The following is a 24,078-nucleotide window of genomic DNA, read 5'->3' on the forward strand; positions in this document are numbered from 1 at the left end:
CTTGAGTACTAATCAGCGGGATATTCAGCCTTTACCTCTTCTTCCAGGGCATACCAACAACAGCTGTTGAGAATTGAGAGAAAACAATTTAAAGCCTTTTGATGCTGCTAGTCATTTGTGTGTGTAAAGGATCAGTTTTAGATCCAAGATGCTAAAATATTTTTAGCGCTGTTCTCGTGGAGCAATTATATAAATGATATACTTTGAGACCTTTGCATGCATTTGATGTGTCAGCTTTCTTTGGGGTGGTACACATTCAAGGAGCAACATTACAGTACTACCAAGCCATATATTCCTCATCAGCAGTTTGGGATCAAAGTCTTCAGTAGTGGGTCAAAATGTGGTCTCCAACAGATGGTAAAATTGTACGCCGCCTCTATGAGATCAATCACATTGACAAGACATTATGCTAGAGTGACATCAGGAATGCTGTCTGAAGAAAAAGTTGGATTGCCACACAATTGGCCAGATACTGCATTTTACATACATGAATGTGAACAGCAATTAAGCCACCATAACAGATTTTCTTAGGCATAATGCAGTGATCTCAAGGGTGAAGACTTTGACAACATGAAGCTATCCATTCCAAGGATGAGACCACAAATATGTTGCGTCGTTTTTTTCAAATGCCTCATTTGCCGACCTTGTGGGCAATGGCTCAGGAAGGCATGGTGACCTTACTGTAGTGAGGTGAGATGGAAAATATTCTGGCAAACTAAAAAGATCAAACAGGTTGTCAAATCTACACTATCTGCTGAGGCAATGGCAAAGCTTGTGCTGAGGTTGCTGTTAATATGGTTAACCTATTGCAAGAGGTTTCTGGATGTGGATAACTCAAGATATTTTTCTACAAGTCTGGTAGATACCCATCATTCTTCTACAAGTCTGGTAGATACCCTCTATTGTAAAAGAATAGAAGACTACATTTTGCATCATATAAAATATGCTGTAAAAGAGAGGTGTTCCAGGTGGATACATCTCAACTGGTTTGGCTGTCTTTTCCAAGACAGGCGTCTCAACTGATTGGAGACTATGGTTTACCATAACGGATACTGCAAATCTCTATATGCTGTAAAACATGGATCATTCATAGTACTTGATCAGTCCCCTAAAAGGGGAGGAAGTCTTGTTCACTGCGCTGTTATCAGACTAACATCAAAGAGTAGTAATGTCATGAGGTGACACAAGGCCGTGGACAGACAAACTTGGGAGACCATTAAAGAGGCTGTGTAACATTTTTTTTTTTTTTTTTACAGAATCATGAATTATAGATACAGCACAGTCTTAAGGCTTGCCTTTAATGCATAATTTTCAAGTTAGACTGGGATGTACCAATACAAATTTGCATACTTACACACCCAAACATGGTTAGACTTATTCTGAGTAACTAGAAATAGTTGTTATTCTGGAAGTAATGACTGTGTTGAAAACTTTTCAGTGCTTTTCTGCATTGCTTTATAAGTAGGAGACACTGCACACTTTGTAATTGTTACTCCCAGTCTAATTGCCAAGTATGATTTTTTCATCTGAAAAAACAGCCATACACTGCATGTATCTATACAGCTTGCTTGGTGTGAGGAAACCTCAAGCAATGCGAAGCCAGTGCATGTATACGGTGTGTTATTTTATATTAACCTCCATATTTTCTGTAATTCTGTGGTATTTTTAAATGATAAAATTTTCTCTTAACCTGCATTCCATTGTGAATGAATTTGACTCATTGTATTAAGACTAAATCAATATCAACTAACTATTGAGTTTAGAAACAGTGTTTCAACTTTTAATTACAGAAAATAGACACTATCATACAAATGTTTATAAATTCTTTGAAAATAAGGATATTGAGACACTTATCTTGCAAACAATTTCATATTTATTAAGGAGTTTCTGACATTACTTAGACAACTATTTTACTCCTGACAACTTTCTATAGCATTAATGACCACATATAAAAAATATATACATTGGGCATTTTAACCGAATATAAGACAAATACAAAAAACTGCAGCTGTTTTGTCAGGAGAAAAACTAAATACTGTATCAAAATATACCAGGAAATAAATACCAAACCATTTTCAAGTTTCTTAATTATTAAAGCAAATTATGAAAGAAATAAGATAAATAAAGCAACATTGAGAGTTACTCTTGTTTTAAATACTATTATGGAGGATTTGTACACTGAAAGCTATACTGCACTTATTCAAATTTGAATGATTTCTAAATACCTAAAAGGCAAAAAGGGTAACTACAAGGTCAACACTCTGATCTTAATCAAATATATAACATGAAGAAGCTACACTAGAATTTTTAATAAAACCTAATAAAACTTTTGTCCTTAGTTTTATAATTAAAACAATTGTAAATTTTTCATATCACTGACTAAAAGTAAGTTCCCTTTATATATATGTGAACTTCGAGAACAAAACATTACCTATTATGATTTTTACATTGGATTTCAACATGTTTTGGACGACACAATTCATATCTGAAAGAGAAAGACAAGTTAAATTACAATTTTATTTAAAAATATATTCAATGCACTGCTAGCAACAACATCTGAAGGAAAGAAAAGTTAAATTAAAATCATTAAGAACTATATTCACTGCACTGGTAGCATTTTTCAAGTCCTACTCATTACCATGCACTTCTTCAATAAAGGAAAACCCCAGACATGACAAAAAAAAAAAAACTTTGCAAAAGATATTTAATCCTAAAATACCCTTTCAACACAATTAAATAGCCACATACGATCATATATTAGGATGACTGGTTATGTTGTTGTTTCTAGGAAATTTCAATTAACCCATTACTGTCCAATTGATTATTACACAACAACCCCTACCCCCTTCTTTCTGATTCCCAGCGTAATTTCGTAAAATTTACCGACATTTTTCTATGCATGTAGTAGGGGTAAATTTTTATTTTCGGACAGTTGGTGGTTTCCATAGGCTAAAGCATACCTTGGACTGTAACTCAGGCATCGTCGCCAGGCCAAGCAGTCCCTATACCTGCGCGCTCGCAATTCCTAACATAGTAAATTTCTCACAATGAAATCAGCTGATCCTACCTTACGTTTCTCTCTCTCGTATCTTACATTTTTTTTATAAAATGTAGGATTACATTATTGGAAACACTCTGTTTGGTATCCTCTATTTTCTATAAATTTTTAGTTCCTCTACTGTGCAGCGCGCAAATCCATGGCGTCAGAAAATTCTCACAATGACATCAGCTGATCGCACCCACGCAGGCCTGGCAGGCCACACTTCTGTCAGAGACCATGCGTACGGGCTGGGTGAACACATGTGCCTGTTTACATACAGCGCGTCAATGAGAACAGTTTCCAACATGCTTTCAGCAAAGTTTTTACGGTGAAACTAGTGGAAATTCGTTAGTGCATCACATAAGAGACGATCTGATTTTAGGCAGGGCTCTGAATCTCATTTTCATTATCATATATATCGATATTTAGAGAATTTTGTTATTTCTAATAAAAATAACAATTCACCTAACTGTTATAGCTTTTGAGCTACGAATGATAATGTTGACAAATGGTAACATTTTTTTAGTTTCGAACAATTATAACGTCAAAATGAAAACTGTTGTTAACAAAGCCATTTTTCTTGACTCTCACTTTGTTTCCTCAACCTTTCTCTACATTTTTGTATATTTAAAGTAATTTCTATGAAAAAATGGAGGTAGGGCTCTTCAAAAAAATGTCTAGCGATAATTCTCACCGTATGCCTGGCTGGCGGCTCTGTTTCTTTTAATTTTCTATCAATTTTTCACCAACTGGACTTATCTAAGTTTTTCATTGTTTTATATGTTGATATTTAGAGAATTTTCTTGGCTTTCTCATAAAAATAATTCATTCGCTAACTGTTATAGTTTTGAGCTTCAACAACAATAATGTTGACAACGGTAACTTTTTTTCGTTTCGATCAATTTATAACGCCAAAATGAAACTGTTGCCGTTACCAAAGCCATTTTCTTGACTTTTCCTTTATTCTTCAACTTTTCCTCTACTTTTTCGTATACTTTAAAGTAATTTCTATGAAAAATAACCGAGATAGGGCTCTTCAAAAAACTTTTTCTAGCGATAATTCTCACCATAGGCCGGCAGAGCGCTGTTCTCACCCTCTTTTCTATAAATTTTACCAACTGGACTTATTCGTCTTCCATTGTTTTATATGTCAATATTTAGGAATTTTATTGGCTTTCTCAAAAAATTGTTCATTAAGCCTAACTGTTATAGCTTTTTTGAGCTCTGACGATAATGTTGACAACTGCAACATTTTTTTTTCGCTTTTAATCAATTTATAAAAACAAACTGTTGCGTTACTAAAGCCATTTTTCTTGACTCTCACTTTATTCTACAACTTTTCCTCTACATTTTCGTTATTTACAAAGTAATTTCTATGAAAATAACTGAGATAGGGCTCTTCAAAAAAACCTTTTTCTAGCGATAATTCTCACCATACGGGGACAAATCGCTCTGTTCTTACCCTTTTTCTATCAATTTTTCACCAACTGGACTTATTCGTTTCATTGTTTTATATATCAATATTTAGAGAATTTTCTTTGGCTTTCTCATAAAAAATAATCCATTCGCCTAACTGTTATAGCTTTGGAGCTACGAGCGATAATGTTGACAACGGTAACATTTTTTCAAGCTTCAATCAATTTATAACATCAAAATGAAACTGTTGTCAAGTTATCAAAGCCATTTTCTTGACTCTCACATTATTCTTCAACTTTCCTCTACATTTTCGTATATTTACAAAGTAATTTCTATGAAAATAACGAGATAGGGCCTTCAAAAAACTTTTTCTAGCTATAATTTCTATACGCGGTGAGCACTCTGTTTCTTGCCTTTTTCTATCAATTTTTCACCAGCTGGTCTTATTCGTTTTCCATTCTTTATGTAGATATTTAGAGAATTTTGTTGGCTTTCTCATAAAATAATTCATTTGCCTTGACATTCATAGTTTTTGGGTTCTGAACAAAAATATAAAAATAAGATTTTTTAGTGGAAATAACTCACATTTTTTTGTATTTAGAGGGCTGGGTTTCTTATTCCAACTATTTACCATAAAATATAAAACATTTAGAAAAAAAGGACAGCAAAATGAACGTTGTTGGCATAAAATTTCTATTTTGCTGAATTTTCGAAATAATTATTTTTTCGCACTGTCGAAGCTCAAAGACACATCGCTCATGTGCCCTCAGTGATGGGATAACTATACAGATATGAAAGGGTTAAGGAGGGAACAGGATAGCCAGCTGAGATGGTAAAATTGCAGACATCATTATTTTAGGAATATAACAAGGGGCACAGTTAAGCTTTAGGAATAGCATGACTTGTCCCATCACCAGGGTCACTTATCTATAGAATGACATAAAAAATCAACTAAACTGATTAACTAAATCTAAAAGTATTAAAAGTTATAATTGACAAAACTTTAAAATATGTAATAATATCAAAGTAAAAAAGGAACAAAAAAAAAAAAAAGGAACATAAAAATCTAAGTTAACTGCAAATCAATACTGACAAAAGAGCAATGATTAAGTAACATAAATCGTCAAATAAATTCACTAAGCAGACAGATACTGACAAAAAAAAAAAAAAAACCTGAATATTCAATCAAAATAATAATAATGATAATGCAGTACAAAATACCAGAAAACTAACTACGACACGTACAGTAAGTTCTCCAGTATTTTCTGTTAGTACATAATCTCTTATTACTTAGTCATTGCTCTTTTGTCAGTTTTGATTTGCAGTTATGTTCATTTTTTTTATAATTTTAAGGTTTTTATGTTCTTTTTTTTTATATAATTTTATATTTTTCAAGTTTTGTCAATTATAACTGTTTTAATACCTTTAGGCTTTGTTAATCAATATACTTTTTTTACCATTTCTCTTTAATTTTAATGTCATTCTATAGATAAGTGACCCTGATGATCCGTTATACTTCTAAATAATGTCTGCAATTTCACCGTGTCTTCTGGCTACCCTGTTCCTCCTTATATTAGGACGAATTCACTGATCTGTAAGCAGCATAAGTCCTTTTCAAGACTGAGACTGATTAATATCACTTTATATTTACTGTAAATTAACTGAAAAGAAGCCTTTAATCCATATTTAAACATCCTTTATGAAGGGTTCACCATTATCAATATTCTTAATCCATATTTAAACATCCTTTATGAAGGGTTCACCATTATCAATATTACTTAAGACATACAATAACGTCTGCTAGGAGTGGTCCTAGGGTGGACCAACACTACATTTGCAAATGTACTGAAAGTGGGCTACTTTATTATCACCTACCCAACTATTTACCTTCTCAATTTATAATTTCATAACTACAAAATTTAACAGAACTGTGAATTGTCAAAAATTAATTATTCTGCAATTTAAAGGATTATATTCATATTAACTGTGTATCAGATTCTTTTAGTTCAAAAAGTGGTGCAAGGAAGACAAAGTTGTGAAGTGGCCAATAAGAATAAAATTCCTAGAAAGTTTTAAGAGACTTTTACAAAAATGTTAAACAGATGAAAATTAATTGTATGGCTGCCCTAAAATCCAACAATAGTGGAAATGAAAAGACATTCAAAAGTTAGTGGTTTAAAACAATATTTCAAATGACAAACTTATAATAATTTTGTGTTGTGAACAACCTCATCTAGAAAATAATAATGTATTTCATTCATCAATCAACCTGCAGTAGACCTGGGTAACGTATGTTCCTAAGATGCTCACAGTTTGCACTAAAGTAAGGTTACCCTCAAAACATACTATACAATATAACAAATTTTTTAAGTAATGTATTTTTCCCATATATCCAAACCATGAGCCTTTTATGTATCACCAGCATGAGCAGATGCAGTAACTGAACCTTGTAACAAGGTAGTTAATTGTTGTTAGTGGGGGGGGGGAAATACCCTCATCTGCCTTCAACTTTTTCTTTCAACCTCAGGGACAGAGCAGGGTGGCTGAGGTTGGTTAATTCATAAGCTCTGGTTTGTAAGCCCATTAAAATCATAGGACCCAATGCCCCCTAATGTCATGAGCTCATGGGTGCAACGGAGGGTCCTCTGCACTATCAGGGGACTTAAGCTCTGAAGATTACCTCCTGTAGCCAGTGGGAGGAGGCATTTGGATACCTCCTTTTTGCAATGTCCCATACTTACGAAAAAGTGCTTGCACTCTGGTATGAGGTTTTTCAACCTTCTCAAGTAACAATTACGGTGTGAAGCAGATACAGCTACATTTCGTCTGGCTCTACACCAACAAATTCTTGAAGGGAGGGAATTGAGAGATTCAAACCTTGGGTTTGGAACCAAGAAATTTGCACCTTGATCACAAATTCTGAACAAAGGAGAATGCAAGACAAGCCAAAAGAAAGGGTTCCTAAACAAATTCTTCTTATGAAAGAACAAAACACACCAAAGTATGGGAGTGCATGACTTCAGATAGTACCACAAAGCACCCATCAGCTAAGCAGTACCTCATCTAGATCTCCACCTCTGCTTCAAAGTGAAGAGTTTAGACAACAAACCAAACTTTGGGAGTGGATGACTTCAGATAGTACTGAAAAGTGCCCATCAGATAAGCAGTATCTCATCCTTATCTCCACCTTAGATTCATAGGGATGAATTAAGGAAACAATCTCTTGTCAAAAGAGGCAAGAATTGAGCTACCATGTCTTCCCCAATCATACATTCCAGTCAGTAAATAACAGTCTAGGGGTATAACGACTGTCCAACAGTGGGAATAAAGTAAATCGGCCACTCAGGACTGAAGTTCCTGAAATGGAGACTGTTCGACACAAATCCTAGCCTTTGCATCTCACACTGAAATGGACAGGAGTTGAACTCTCCAGTGTAGATTCCGAAGTACCTGGGGAAAACACTCATGGAGTGAAGAGCTGACTTTTTTTGGCCACAGAATTCCAAACTCATTATATCCTACAGTTGTTTATCTAAATTGGAACAAGTCATCTAATGACTGTAACTGTTATTTGGCAATGAAACCCTTCATCCTTTCTTGAGATCCACATGCTAATTACTATTGTTGTTGTTGTTGAAAACAGTAATTAAAAGTGAAGATGTCTTAGAGGTTTTCAACTTCTAATGGTCCTTTCTAATCCTATAAACTTTTGCTTACAGATTTAAGTTTAATTAATTGTGCTTTCTATGAATGATCATGAGGAAATCCTCCAATTTCTTGTTTTAATTTTTACTCAATAGGTTTTCTGTCCTTTATTATCAAGATATTAACATTTACTTCATGATTCACCCACCAAATTGCCTGATATTGAACATTTCAAGTTACTAACACTGTCACCTAGTTCGCAAAACCTACCCCAAAAAAAAAAAACTTTACTGGAGAAACAACAACATTCCACTTTCACAACCTTTTTGAACTATTAGCTCATAAAAATAAAATATTTTTATCACAACCAGATAAAATACATGTTACCCAGATCTAAGAGTGTGCTCCCACACAAAAGCAGGGGCTATATTGTTAATGTATTTTTAGGACATATTAAGGTTTTACTACAATTTTGAGAAAAGTAACATAATCCTTCAAAATTACTTACTACATCAATATCAGCTGCAGCATCTTCTTCGTCTTCAGAGTAATCGTCGAATTCAATGTCGTCATCCATACCATCTTCTACGAATGTGGAATTTTCATTGACTTTAACTATAAAAGAAAAAAGAAAAGTTAAAATACTTTCTAATATAAATACTGGTAAAATACCACAAAATAGAAAAATGAGAAAATCAAAACAATAAACCTTACAAAAAAAAAAAAAAAAAAAGTTACTTGCCTATATAATGGATCCAAACTGGAAAGCTAAAATCTATTTACCAAGTTTGGCTGTTCACTATGATCATTCACAGACATTATTTAATATTATCAACAACTCGGAGAAATGCATCATAAACAGAAGCAAAGGATTAGTAACTGATAATTCTATTGTCAACAACTCGGAGAAATGCATCATAAACAGAAGCAAAGGATTAGTAACTGATAATTCTATTGTCAAACTATAAGTAAAACATTTGTATATTAATCACCCCTAATAGTTTCCCCTGCCAACCACGTCACTTCTAGACTCATAGGGTTGCCACAGTTAATTAATGGTGGATGTAACAGGTACAAACAAATAAAACCTGAAGTTAAATTATCCAAATGAGAGTATACTGTAGGTACTCAATCTTTATGGGAAGATTTTTGTTTAAAGAACTCCATCAAAACACAAATCAAGTCATGGACTAAAACCATCATTCACTATTGAATTAGGGGCCATACAAATTTACTTTCTCCATTTGCAGTGCCTTAAGAGTCTTTAGTCTGAAGACATTCAATCCAGCATGCTCCAACTGTATACTAGTCTCAAGAATAAAAAGCTTGCTCTCTAATATCAAAAGGTTGGGTAACTTAATTCATATTACTGTTCTCCATATACAATTCTAATTTGCAAGAAAGTGAGGAAAAATGAATATAAGAGAAAGATATCTATAAACAAAGGTGTAAAAATTATCAACATGCCTGAGCTTAACACAATTGGGGGTACAAGTTTCACTATAAGTAAAGTTCCCACTTTCTCAACCAGGAATAAAGGCATTTGGATCTTTGTTTTTCAGGAAAGCAACGCTAAAACATTTACTCTCAAATCTGAGCTCTGAAACTGGGTAGGTTTTTTTTATTTATTTTTGTTGTTGTTGTGTGTCCATATAATACTACACCAATACACACCAAAAAATTCTCTGAGCTTACGACATTGCCCATCTATGCAAATATTTCATGTTCCTGAATTAGTCACTTTCCTGTCACTAACAACAAAAAATCACATGGAAATCACATTTTTTCAGAGCAGCAGAAGCTGGAGACATATTAGGGAGACATACAAGTCAACAAGCACATCCTGATTTGCTGATGTACCAAGTGACCACACTGCAAATGGACAGGACTCAGCCTTCTAACCTGAACTGTATTACAAGGCATAGCAAGGCCTTTCTCAACTTATTGTACCTATAGATAAATTCACTTCCATAGATATGATTGACTGATTATATGGTAGACAGAATGAAAACCTACAGGCAAATTTACAATGGATTCAAACTTCATTCCTGTTTCTCAAGCCACACTAACAAATAAAATTATGTGGAATAACCAGATAAATCTGTATTCTGCACCTGAGGTAGCTTGCATCACTGTTAAAAAAACATTCTATAAATTACCTCAAATAAGCTTCTTTAAATCTTTCACTAAACCTCTGCTAATATATTTCAAATAAGGGCTCTGGAACTACATTTATAATTTTTCACGTTAACTACTATTTAGTAACAGTAACCAGTAGGGTATGACACGAGTAAAACAGGTTTTAAGACATAAGGGAAAAAAAATACCTGATTCAGGAATTTCGCCATAGGATTTTAAGTTACGAGCTTCATCTGCATTGTATTTAAGTATAACATCTGCCTTCTTATCCTGGTAGTCTCGAAGTCCAAGAAGAATAATATCACCTTGATTTATCCAAACCTGCAAAATAAAAAAAAAAATTAGCAATTACAGAAAACTCAAATTAATATACTTATAGCTCAAAATAAACTTATAGTGTGCAAAGCCAAGGGCCTCCTCTGGGACACTAACTCCATAAAAGTTAAACAAATCTTTAGTCACCCATAACGATGGACTGAAAGACCCATGCCTCAAGACACTCAATACATACTCCCTATCACTAACTAACTAGCTGCAGCAATAAATGGTAAATCACATGTGTCTTGATATTTATCAATGTTCCTTTATTTTATTTTTATTTACTACTGAATTATTAAGAATTTTCTTCTTAACATCCCTCTCAAACTTTACAGATTGTATTATTCAAAATGACCAAACATAACATTTGAAGGGAGATTTTTCCTTTGAGATGCACTGGAGGACTTTCATCCATTTGTCTCTCAAGACAATGATAGGAGGAATTTGGAGTGGTTGGACAGCATGATAAAGACATACAGTAACAGAAGGAAGTGAAGTTCAACGCTGTAAAGGTAAACCTGGGACACCAAAAATGGAGATAAAGTACAAGGCTAAAAAGTGGATGCATCCAGGGGCCATATGGTTGCTGCAACCACACTACAGTAATGGCTATATGCACCACATGAAGTGCACTGACAGAACTACCTCCCAATATGTCCTACTGCTCTTCATCCAGCTACTAAGCTTATCTACAACCATTCCAGCTTCCTGTTCTCTTAAGATGTTTAAACCATATCCATTTCAGTTTACTTTCGGCTGCTGGGCACCACACCTTATAATATGAGTTTCCCACCACATTTTGGTCATGAATCTTACAATTCTAGTATCTCGCATCAAAATTTCCCGACTTTTCTGTAAGTGCATACCTATGCTGCAAGGAGTTATACCTTTTGTTTACTACTAGAACACCAATATTTCTTCCTCTTCATCCAGGCTTTTGGTTAACAATCTAACATGTCCCTAAGATAATTGTAAAGTTCAACCCAAACAAGGCTAGATAACAGTCAAGTTCAACCCAGCCATGGTGCTCCTCCTACCTCTCTATACAAACATAGCACTCCACATCCCTCTCTAAATCATTTGCTCTTACACATATTGGGCACCAAAAATCACTTACATCTTGTACATTTTGCAACCCTGATGATCTTTAATGAAACCGTTATATTACTTCAAGTAATAAGTTCACTCAAAACCTTTTTTCCCTAGCATCAACATGGTCACTTTCTAGACTACTGTTGTCCTTTGAAATTTTCAGACTTGATTTAGAGGATTTGATTATTCAAGGACTGTTGATCAATAATTAAATGAAATACTTTTTGGAGTTTTGCAACAATCTGCAAAAAACCACAGATAACTCTTGTACACTAGAAATGTAGAGAAATCTAGAAAAGTTGAATGGCCCATAAATGCACAAATTACATATATTTATCGGCTTACCATTAAAATATACTGTACTTGAATGATGTTAAAGGAAAATTTTCTGCACATGCGTACACACACACACACACTTGTAAACTGCAGACATTTGAGAAAATCTATATGAAGGTAAAGATGATGTAGCAAGTCTCAGTGCCTAAAATACAGTTCTATACATTATAATGCAGTTTTGTAACAAAGTCTATTTTACTGTATATCTCAAATCATATGCATTTATAGACAGTTAAAATGTCATGTACCCGCATACACACGAAAGCTACAGATCACACTCGTCAAGTTGGAAATGTAAAGGAGACTTAATATATTTAGTATAAATCACAGATGTCTGTTAAGGTTTTCATCATACCTGAACTATCACATAACTACTTTTACACAAATTAGTTATGTTACATTTTTTTTAAAAGCTGCAATTCATTACAAGCTGTAAATCTGCATACACTGCTGGGAGATACTATCAGCTCCCAGCCTAAATCAAGTGACTGCCTTACATCACAATGTTTAATGTTTCTCTGTAATTTTTTTTTTAACTGCAGGTCAATGCATGCAAAATTAAGGGAGAAAAATTGCTAATTATCATCCTATTTACTATTAAGTTCTCCATCTCAATAGACACTGTTATCACAAAGATGACAAAAGCAGTGCTCAAGCTTAAACTGTAGATAGAAAACCAAAGATGTTACTGGAGCCTAAGTTACCATCTGCTGAACTTCATGTATCTTCAAATATGTCTGCTATACCTGAACAGGCACATAAACTCTATGCAACCTCACATATGCCTCTCAAGCACTTGTAAAGACCACATAACTTGGCTGAAGATGTAACTTAGGATATGACCAAGTTAGTTTAAGACTTTACCAATCTGTAAAGTTTAAGTACAATATATGACTGCCTGCAAGGCAGCTTTCACAGCCTGTTTCAGCCATGACAAAGTGGTCAGCACATGTAGTTGGCGCATAAAGTTGAAAACCTAGGGTTCATCTCCATGAATCACATTGTGTCAGGGTAGCAAGCAATTTGTTACAAAGGCACCACCCAAATTCACAAAGACAATGTCTTTCATATAACTACATCTGCTCCAGCTGTGGTATTGAGGGCAAAAATTGTCGCTTGGCAAGCAAATTCACAACCAAGCTCCCTCTGTCTATTTGACTCAATTTTGTCCAATCAAATCTGCTGCAACCGGTCAAATCTTGGAAGAAGTAATGGAAACCAGAACCACCCTTCTCTCCACACTTACCATCATATTCTTCTTTGTGCAGCTGGTTAGCCCAAGCCTACTGATTCCAGATTACTAAATCATCCAGGTGAAGATGGTATAATAAAGTCCCCTACACCACTTTGAACACCACATAATCCATTTCCAGTTAATCCACCAAGCCATACCAAGTTCACAATTTTGTTGTTATATTTAAAATGTCTTCAGAGCTTGTGTAAGAATAGTGGATAAGAGTAATCCATGTTAGTTAAATGATTTCTTTTAAATCAGGTGCTTTCTACATTATATTCATCTAATGGTTACCATAAATCAACCCAATGTTGCCTGAATTATTTTTGCATTGTAATTTCTATGCTGATGCAATACTCAAATGTCTAATGTGTCCCCCATTATTTGTTGTGTAATTGCAGATGAATGTGATCTCTGATGTGAACAACATGGAAATTTACAAGCTGTTATTTATACTTAATAAGAGATGAATAACATAGATGGATGCCTCCACTTCAGCAATCTTTCCACTTCATCCAGGCTTTTGCTACTCTTTTAACTTCTCCATACTAGCTTCACAAAACAAACCAGCTGCCTATTTAACACAAAATGGTCAAACTTCTGCAAGACTTGTCTTTCAATGACAAGATCTTCCTCCTTCGTTCACAGTCAGCTCTTAAACATATTTTGCATCCAAGGTCTCTTACTGTTTCACTTTATTTTTAATCAAGAGCTCTCATTACAATTAAAGCTCAGAGATGTTGTGACCAGTATAAAAAAAAAAAATAATAAAAATAGAACGTTTCAATCTTAAAAAGAAATAAAATACGTGTGGCAACAATACTTACTTTCTTTCTCAATTTGCCCCTAATGTGGCATAACCTTTTCATGCCATCAGTGAAACACAAAGCTTCGAGTCGTCCATTTCCTAACATCTTTGTGACCTGAAAAATAGTAAACCAAACTGAATTTCAAAAACCTCTTGGAGGAGATTACAAATTTTTTACAAATATTTGCTTGGGTCAAAAAACTTTGCTATTAGCTTGAAAGTGCAAACCAGCACCACTCAATATATGGGCAGAAAAACAAAGTTATAGATGATTACTCCCAGTTACAAGAACTAATTCCGATACAAAATACAATACTGAGGAGCATCCACGAAAAAGAAAAAGTATATTAAAGCTTAAACTAACATCTAGGCTAACAGGAAACCTATTACTTCAAAGCAGCTCATACAAAAAAAAAAAAATTCAGTAAAAAAACCACCTATAATAACCTCTTACAGCAAATACCTTACCTACATAAACACAAATTTCAGGCTTGTCTTCAACACCTAAATACTACAAAAGAAAACTAAGAGCAACCAACAGGTGAAGAAGGCTTTATCAACTTGAAAGTAAATCTGTATTCTTCTTCATTAAGTCCTAGAAAATCAAAAAAACAAACTGCCATCACTTTCGTTTCTGATAACATTCTAAAAATTCATAAAAATGACAAAAATCTTAATTCTTTCTAGGAAAAATTATGATAGTCAAGTTCTAACATAAGGGGAAAAAGGCAAGTTCTAACATAAGGGGAAAAGCCTTGAATGCAGATGACAAAAAAGCAGCTCAAGTTTGCAATAACAACTGCAGATGACAAAAAGCAGCTCAAGTTTGCAATAACAAATGCAGATGACAAAAAGCAGCTCAAGTTTGTAAAAACAATTTTGAGGTATCATTCACCATTACCATCCCATAACGTATCAAACTACTTTTGAACAAAGAACCACCAATTTATATAAGCAAATAACGTACCTACTTGTTACAATGCCCTTAACAAAAACTAACTACATATACAATACCCTATACAAATACTAACTACATATAATTAATATATATACAGCATATAATATATATATTATATATATATGGCTGAATAGGGAAAAAGGCCACAGATGATACAGGATATGGTAATTAGTGACACTAAATAGTGGATCATAAGTATGTGATGTCATACCGTAAACATTTCTCATAGGTATAAAATTCATTGTCTAGATTACCTGTGCATATTCCTGTCCTTCTTCCTTGAAGATCAACTCGCGCTTTTCTGCTTCATTTTCATTCTTTCCTCTACGCCTGTTTTTACCTCCCTTTCCTGTAATAACGACACAGAATTTAAGCTATGATTCAAATAAAACTTCTGACTGATTTTAGTACACCAAGTGCAACAAACTCTTGTCATATAAGCCATGAACTTGGTACACTTTTAATTTAATAAAATGAGTTTCATAGTACTTAGCAGTCATTATCATATAAACAGCATCTGAAAATATGCTTAAAATGCTTCCTAATTTCCTATCTGCTGTACTCTCAGGGATTATATATGTAGATTAAACTTTTTAAACCCATCAGCACTACTGCAAACCATAGCCATAGAGAAAATAAATTTTGATTCACACAACTACAGAGAGGAGTTTATCCACATTTTGTAGATTAAACTGCATAACAAACATGCAAACATATACAGTGAACCCTCGCTACTTCACGGTTCGTCTATCGCGGATTCACGACTTGGCGGATTTTTTCCATTACGTATGTATATTATAAGAGAAATATATAGCGGATTTTCCGGAAAATTTCAAATATAGTCGCAATATATGAAGACCCAAATATTTCATTAATTCCATTAATAGTTATTAATATCTGCTAGTACTGGGTTCATTGCATTATGACATATAATTCAGTACAAAATGAGATTAAACAAAATATGCTTCCACTGCATCGCTGGATTTTTCAGAAATATTCATCGAAAAATTAAAATTAAAAATACCACTATCGCAGCCATATTGCGGAAAAACAGCGATGTTTCATCATGTTACGGAGAGAACAGCTTGCGAGACCGATCAAGGGACTGGAAGCTTCATTATATACCCACAGGCACCGGACAAGGCACGTGAGTGGTACATAAGAGAATATCTTATCACTGTTGATGTTTCATCTTAAATCACTGTAAAAATAATTAAATCCGAATTTCATATGTAAGCAACTCAAGGATACTGTATACAGTCTCGCCCCAAGCTACTGTGCTGTACAGTACACACCATTTCTCTCTCTCTCTCTCTCTCTCTCTCTCTCTCTCTCTCTCTCTCTCAAATGAAATATGAATTACTGTATCATAAACTTTTATGTACAGAATTAAAAATAATTTCATTGATAAATTTGTTTTTAGCAACTAAAAAATATTTTCCTAATTCTTTCGTTAGTAGTGAGCAGCTGCAGTCAGCTGATTCCCAGAACGTAAACATTACAAATATGGGACGATCTTTTTTATGCATATTACTGTGATAGGAGATCAAAATAGTACTACAGGCACTGACAAGGCATGTGAGTGGTACATAAGAGAATACAGTACATAAGAGAATATCTTATCACTGTTGATGTTTCATCTAAATCACTGTAAATAATTAAAACTGAATTTCATAATGTAAGCAACTCAAAGGATACTGTATACTCTCTCATCACCAGCTTGTCAAGACTTAGTCAAGACTTAGTCTCGTCCCAAGCTACTGTGCTGTACAGTACACACCATTTTGTCAAGACTTCTTAGTCAAGACTTGGTCTCGTCCCAAGCTACTGTGGTACAGTACACACCATTTCTCTCTCTCTCTACTCTCTCTATATATATATATGAATTAACATCATAAACTTTATGTACAGAATTAAAAATAATTTCATTGATAAATTTGTTTTGCTTTAGCAACTAAAAAATGATTTTCCTAATTCTTTCGTTAGTAGTGATAATATAGTCAGCTGATTCTCAGAACGAAACATTACAAATATGGGGACGATCTTTTTTTTTATGCATATTACTGTGATAGGAGATCAAAATAGTAATAGTGTTTAAGTGCATAGGAAGTGTTTATAACAGTGTGGGAAAGGCTATAAAGCCTTTAAATATATACCATGTACATACAGTACAGTATATGCCTCCCTAGGGAGGGGCCAATGCCGCGAATTTCACTTATCGCGGGGGGTTCTGGCCCCCATTATCCGCGATAGACGAGGGATCACTGTACATGGAAATACCAAAATAACTCTGGCAGTAACGGTGTAAGGAAATTGCAGACAAGATCCAACTAGGAAGCACGTCACTACCCTCGTCTGATAAAACCAAACACTCAATGCAGTTATGAAAAATGTTAGAACTGGTGTGAAAATGAATGTTCCCAAGTTGGTGGAAAGCGATGACACAAAATACCATCCCAATAGTCCCTCATAAAATCCCTCATAAAATAATCTCCAGGGGAGACCAGAGCTATAGCAATAAAGAGCAGAAAACCAAGAGCTCATTGCTAGCACCATGGTGAACAGGTTGATCACCTGTGATTCTGAGAGCATAGATAGCAATGCATCCATCGATTTATGTATCTGCTTTGACCACTGACAGGTGGAAAGAAACTGGAACTTCTCCTCTGGTTGTGGAGTCTTAAGGGGAGGGCACGCTTCGATTTTTGATAAATATTTTTGAAATTAAAAAAAAAAATGGTTAAATGGCCGAAAGATATGAGCAACACCTTCATTACCATGTGACCAAAGCATTTTTTCGAAATACTAAAATTGATGGGGTTTTGGGCTTCCGCCCCCCACACAGTGAGGTAGGGCTGACATCTGGCTCCTAATGACTGTCATTTTTTCCTTTATTCGCCTAATTTACTAATTATTGTTATTTTTATATCACCTTATCTCCTACGTCTGGCAACAACAATGGCTTATTCCTTGGTGAATGCGTGGTCTAAGAGAGCCAGAGAGGCTGCCGAGTCAGTTGCCCCCAAACACTGAAAGGGAGGGATGGGCAACTTTTTACTCTGAGCATTATTTTCGCTATTTCCTGTGTTTTTTGCCGTTTTTTTTTTTACATCCAGTAACTCTAAGTACAATCTATATATTTTCACCTTCACAAATACGCTCACAGTTGGTGAAAGGAATAAAGGATGATGAAAAGGGAGTATATGATGACAAGTTCATTATATCTAGATCTCAGTTAGATGAAATAGTGTCGGGTATTAGATGCAAGGTAGGAAATTGCAGGGGTAAATTTCAGGTCGAAGTCTCTGCCAATAGATGGATACAGTACTGATATTTTAATGAAGTGCCAATCGTGTAGGTTTACGGTTAGTATCCAGCAAAGCGAATTAGCTATGGAAAATCTCAGCACCACCAACTGAGTGAGATAAATATTGAGGAAATTGAACACAACTTCGGCTATGAGAAATTCAACTTACTAACACATCTGCTTGGCACAAGTGAAAGTATAGAAAAAGTTCTTCATATTCGAGACACAAAAAGGCTTGAAAATCACACTCCAAAGACCACAAAGATCCAAACAAGTGAAAAAAACTGAAAATGAGTCAAGAATATCAGCCTGGTAACTACTAAACTGTTACTTTCTTAGTTTCAAACCAGGCAACAGTGAGTTAGGTGGTAGTTGACGATACCCTCGCCTCGAGTGAATAATACCCCTTTTTATAAAGGTGGGGTGAGCAGGAGCCAGAAATCAAGCAAAATAATGCTCCAAGATAAGTTTTTTCCTCGAGTGCAAAAAAAAACACTTGTTGACCTTTACGGTCGTTTTTCTGTTTCCACTTTTTTGCACTTCAAACGCTAACTACTACTTTATTTTTAGGCCAATTTTAAAGTTAAATATACCATTGGAAAGAGGAAAGAAAGACAAATATTTTTTGGGGCTAGATTTTTTCTAGGTTGACGAGGAACCTGTGATAATCAAACTATACAAATTTTGGGGAAAAATCCCACCTCACCCCATCCCAAAAAAAAAAGGAAAAATAGAAAAACTCCTCCCATGATTTTTTTCTTACTATGATATACTTTCTGTGTATGAAGCCGCACTGCAATAGCTCTAAAAATGAAGGAGAAACATTTTTAATTTTTTAATTTTTTTTATAAAATCCAAAATAATCATCCGATCACTCAAATTTTTTCTGGAACATCACCTTATACATGTATAACACATAAAAATTTCATAAAAATTGAAGCATTATTTCTATATAAGCGTGCGCCCCCCCCCTTAAGTCACTACAGACCTGTCGCTTATCAAACAGTCTTTGAATTCTTGCAAGGCTAGTCATGCTGCCAACCTCCCCAAAATGTTGATGTGCAGTTTATGACCATTCTCTGCTTGCAAACCTGGGAAAAATAAACCGCTCAGGTGTGCACCAAAATCTTCCTCCAAAGCAGGTGTGAGCAGACACATTACAGTAGGTGGAGAGTTCAGGTGAACTCAGCGGGGACGTTCCTGTCATCCAACAACCATGAGATCCTCTATGTTCTCCCTGCTCACAGAGCAAGCTGGGAGAAAAGATCACTCGGAGCTGATAAGTGCTGCTACAGTTCATAGAAAAGAGCTGAGTTTCAACCATGTGGGATGCATCCTCAAACACGACAAGGAGCCATGAAGACCTGCCAAACCACGCTGGTTGACAGGAAAGACCACCTGGGTGCTTTGTCTGCTGCTTGGGGGAGGAGACCTGATTTCTCCCAGTTTATCACAAACCCAGGTTGTGACAAAATGTGAATAGGCAATTTCTTTTCAGAAGTAGGCTAACTGTGCCTCCGACGATATCAGAGCAAACCAGTCAACAAGGTAATGCAGATGTGTTAACTTTTTACTTAACCACTTAAATGGGCCCATGCTAAAAGCAAGGTTGGTAGCTCTCATGAACCGCCACAGGACCATTTACTAGCCTTAAGCATACAACTTTGAACTCAAATACAGTCTCACTGCAGATAAAGTGGTGATATTTCAATCATTTTATAAAAGCTGCTCCAGTGCCTGGTCACGGGAACAAGGAACACAATAAGTGCACCTGGTACCATTTGATGTACAATGAATATGGAAAACCCCTACCTGGAACAGACTTCTGACCTATGGGCAACCAAATACTATATCTTTCTGTGTTTGATGCCTGAATTAGTAGAGGGTACAGGTGAACAGGAACATATGCTGTCATGTGAATGCTACCCCAGGGCCAACAGAGAGTTTGAACCTTCTTATCTGCACATCAGACTGTCAACCTTATCCAAAGCACCATTAGAATCACCTCTTGTTCAATTGCATGTTGAACAAAATCAAACTCCTTACATAAAGAAAGATGTATGTGGTTTAACATTGATAATTAGAACACTGCAAGGTGTCTTAACTTGACAGTGGCCGGAGAAAGGTGCTTGGAGGCAGTATAGTAGATGATTAAATGGGGGAGAGGGGTCCACTGACCTCACCCACCTACCACCACTAAACTAATTTTTACCATGATTCAACTACTGACTCCAGCTTGCACTGAGGAATGCTTCTACATAATGGTTGATTTTCCCATTGGAACAAATTTGACTTAAGCACTTCATGTTGGCGTTACTTGGTGGTTGGAGGCTGAATGTGCCATATATTCAATGAAATAAATTTAATACTGGTATTTATTTCTATGGTCTCATGTCCATGAAAAAGATTGTATCAGATATTAAAATGTCCTCCATGATTATAAATTAATTGAAAGTCAACATTCATCCCCTTGTCATACACTGATAAGAGACCAGACACAATATGCAAGTCATAGTTATATCCAAGACAGGGATCGCTAATTTTACCAAGGTTAGTAAACTTTACCAACTCCCAATTCAACATGAAAAACAGCCAGGAGCACCTCTCTCAAATACTTCTTATCACTTTGCTTGGTGCAATAGGTTGCTGGGATTTTAAAACCAGCCAACTGCATGTCCAGGACAACTTAGGTCATGCCCTTGGCCATGCAATTTTTTAATCCAACCAATCAAACCAATATGGTTAATATGCTTTGATCCAAAAGCACTTTTCTTGAGCCAATCAAACCAGTATGGTTAATATGCTTTGATCCAAAAGGACTTTTCTTGAACATTCTAACTGCCATAGTAGAAACATACTGTAAAATTCATTGACTGTGACACCGATTGCAACAAGTCTCACGCCATAAAGAAGCCAACTTTCACCGTCTTAGTAACTTTTCTTTCCTCCAATTTCCTCTTATTTCATTCTAAGATTAAATCTTTACTCTCCAGGTGCCATTTGCATTTTGTAATGTTTGCATTCTCAATATCTCAGATGACTGAGTACTACCAACATCCTCACTGCTATTTGTTGCTAGATTTTGAGATACATTTTTCTTGTAAATTAACAAAGTTTGGTTAAAAATTGCAAATTATTTACAGACACTAAATTTTAAAAGTAACAATGTGATTTCGCCAAGTTTGGACGTTGCTTTCATCTAATCCAAATTTTTTGCAGCCTGCATGTTACTAGTTTTATTCAGCAACAGCTATAACATGCATTTTTAATTTAGAGGTGTTCTTTCTTAAGACCTTTTTCTCTATTGCATGAAGGATGAGTAAGAACATATTTTGACTTACGGAAGTCACCGTTGAGAATTAGCAAGTGTTAACAAGTTGACAATTTTAATGCAACTCCTCATAAACATGCTATAGTTACAGTAAATGACATCAGCAGAACAATTTAATGAATGTGCTATAGTTACACTAAATGATGTCAACAGGAACTCTTTAATGAATGCACCAGTTACAGTAAATGATGTTGTCAAACAGCTGTTTCTTGATTTGGTTGTTTATGCCAGTGCTTTGCAAGAAATGTGGATGGTAATTATAAGAAATAATGAATTACTAAACTGGCCACAAATTTGGTAAGCCTGGTTGTATGTATGATTGTCTGCATTTTAGTTAACTGAATTTTAGTTTCTTGGCCTATTACTTTGTCAAATAGCTTATATATAATATGCATTGTCAGTGGAACCCACTACAACTTAGGCAGGCACAGAAAGCCTAGACTTGTTTATCTATCAAAACAAACCTCGCACAGGCACAGAAAGCCTAGACTAGTTTATCTATCAAAACGAAACTCACACATTAAGCACAGCCTGGTGTAATGTACTGAAAATGTAAAACGCAAGATACACGATGTATGTGAAGAAATAAAAGTTTGGCAACAAAATCTTGAGAGCAATATACATGAATATGTTGGTTAATTACGGTTCTTTGAGGCTGTATATTTTTTAGCTTTACATATGACAGTATTTACTGTGCAAGCTTCTAAAGTTCCGAAATCCAACAAAAAAAATCTGAAAATCAAAACACAAGTGGACCTCACAGATTTTGGATAAGGGATTGTGAACAGCATTCCATTGCCAATATCATTTCCCTGTCTTAATGTGTCTTCTGAATGATCTCCAAAATTTTTTTCATTAGCAAATATGCACCTTTAGAGATACAGGACCCCTCCTTTACATTCTCAGTTTGGGGGACCACAAAAGAAAGCTAACTATTATGCCCTACAATAGGGACTTGGTGCCCTAATTTACAATTAATTAGGTTATGTATGGTTAGATCACAAGCTTACCATTATGTTTGATTAGGTTAGGTAGGAATCAAGGCCTATGCTGGAACCAGGAATTCTAAGTAGGGTTAGGTGGGGGTCCAGGGGATAATGCCCTCACAGCTAGGTAAGGACACTGACCCTAGGTTAGGTTAGGTGGGGATCTAGGGCTAGGTGAGATTGCAGCCTCCAGGTTGGATTGAATCTATCTATTTTACTCTTGAATACAAGGGTAGGGTCCATTATGCCTCACGGTACTTAGGCCTATTTACTAAATACAAGAAAGTCAGAAACAAAGAAAGAACACATTAAAAGCGAAAAATATTTTCAAGTTCTAAATGCGATATTAAAGGTTTAAATACAGAAAACTTTACCAAAAATCAACGTCCTCATATAACTCCTAACCTACAAATTAACTACTAGGCCTTGCTTAAAACAAAACGTTATATAATTTCACGAGTTTGTCGGGGATTTTTTGCAACCTGTTGGCTTAATCTTGCATTTATGTCCTACATTGGTACAAAAACCAGTCTAATTTGGTCAATGAATTAAATTATTGCTCTCAAAAATCCACAGTATATCGACTTTGGCTACGAAGGAACAAAGTGGGAAACTGGGTTAGGCCTAAAAGGTGCTTCTGGTGATTAATAGGCCTAGGCTTTGGTTAATAATTCCAAAAAATCCGGTCAAGGTTGAATAGTCAATTCCGACGTCACGTCAAGCAAAATTCTGACGACAAATTCCATCAAGCTTCTGACGAAATGAAACGGAAGGATGTTATAGGCCTAGACTCGTCCTAGTATCCGTCGATAGAACGGATCTCGCCTCTATGCCACCGTGTCCAAGGTCTAGCCCCAATCTATCATACATTTTGGAGAAAAAATTAAACTTAGCTGAGGCAGGCTACATTAATTAAGGATACGAAGCTACAAATAACAACTCTGCCCGAAAATGTTGTTTTCGAGCAAAAAATGGAAACCAAAAAATGAACTCCATTCACTTGCCATGACACATGCCCAGTTGGTTGCCTCTACTCCATACACATACCACATCAATATAATCAAATTCACTGCACGAACACGATTAAACGAAGTAAACCCCGTTCACAAACCTTTATTCTTCGGCATGGTGAGATATGCGTCGCAAAACTGAGAAACCAAATAAATATGTGGTGCGTAGGTCTTGCCTGCAGATGGTGGTGGTGCAAGCTAGTCAAACGAGAGTTTTCTTGACAGGAAGAATGATTTTCCTTTATATTCAGATTAATTTATATTAACTGTGACTCTTAAAATTTGAGGTATTATAAATAAACTAATAGGGTTTTATAATAAACCTGATTTATATATCTTGAATTGATGAACATGTTACTAAGGCCTCGTTTGACTACTTCGAGGGATGTTTATAGCATAAATATTTATTTGGAAATAATTTTATTTCAACAATTGCTCTTATAAATCATTCATCTGCT

General features: G+C 35.2%; 1 protein-coding gene across 1 annotated transcript; it reads right to left on the reverse strand.

The window, feature by feature from the left end:
- Positions 1–1,858: 1,858 nt before the first annotated feature.
- Positions 1,859–23,866, reverse strand: eIF1A (eukaryotic translation initiation factor 1A). The gene is made up of 6 exons (XM_067107805.1): positions 23,722–23,866; positions 15,241–15,335; positions 14,048–14,143; positions 10,429–10,561; positions 8,610–8,716; positions 1,859–2,485 (listed from the first exon to the last, which is right to left on the reverse strand). The coding sequence occupies exons 1-6, from the start codon at positions 23,735–23,737 to the stop codon at positions 2,480–2,482; spliced, it is 453 nt and encodes a 150-aa protein (XP_066963906.1). The 5' UTR covers positions 23,738–23,866; the 3' UTR covers positions 1,859–2,479.
- Positions 23,867–24,078: the final 212 nt, after the last annotated feature.

Source organism: Macrobrachium rosenbergii, chromosome 8 (assembly GCF_040412425.1).
Source record: "Macrobrachium rosenbergii isolate ZJJX-2024 chromosome 8, ASM4041242v1, whole genome shotgun sequence".
NCBI classification, from domain to species: Eukaryota; Metazoa; Arthropoda; class Malacostraca; order Decapoda; family Palaemonidae; genus Macrobrachium; species Macrobrachium rosenbergii.

What these genes read in the sequence shown, in the direction of transcription:
- eIF1A (XM_067107805.1), bottom strand. An exon ending in AAGGACAGGAATATGCACAG is followed by an intron (nt 14,144 to 15,240) that starts GTAATCTAGACA and finishes ACTATTTTTCAG; the next exon opens with GTCACAAAGATGTTAGGAAA. An exon ending in GGGGCAAATTGAGAAAGAAA is followed by an intron (nt 10,562 to 14,047) that starts GTAAGTATTGTT and finishes TTTATTTTGCAG; the next exon opens with GTTTGGATAAATCAAGGTGA.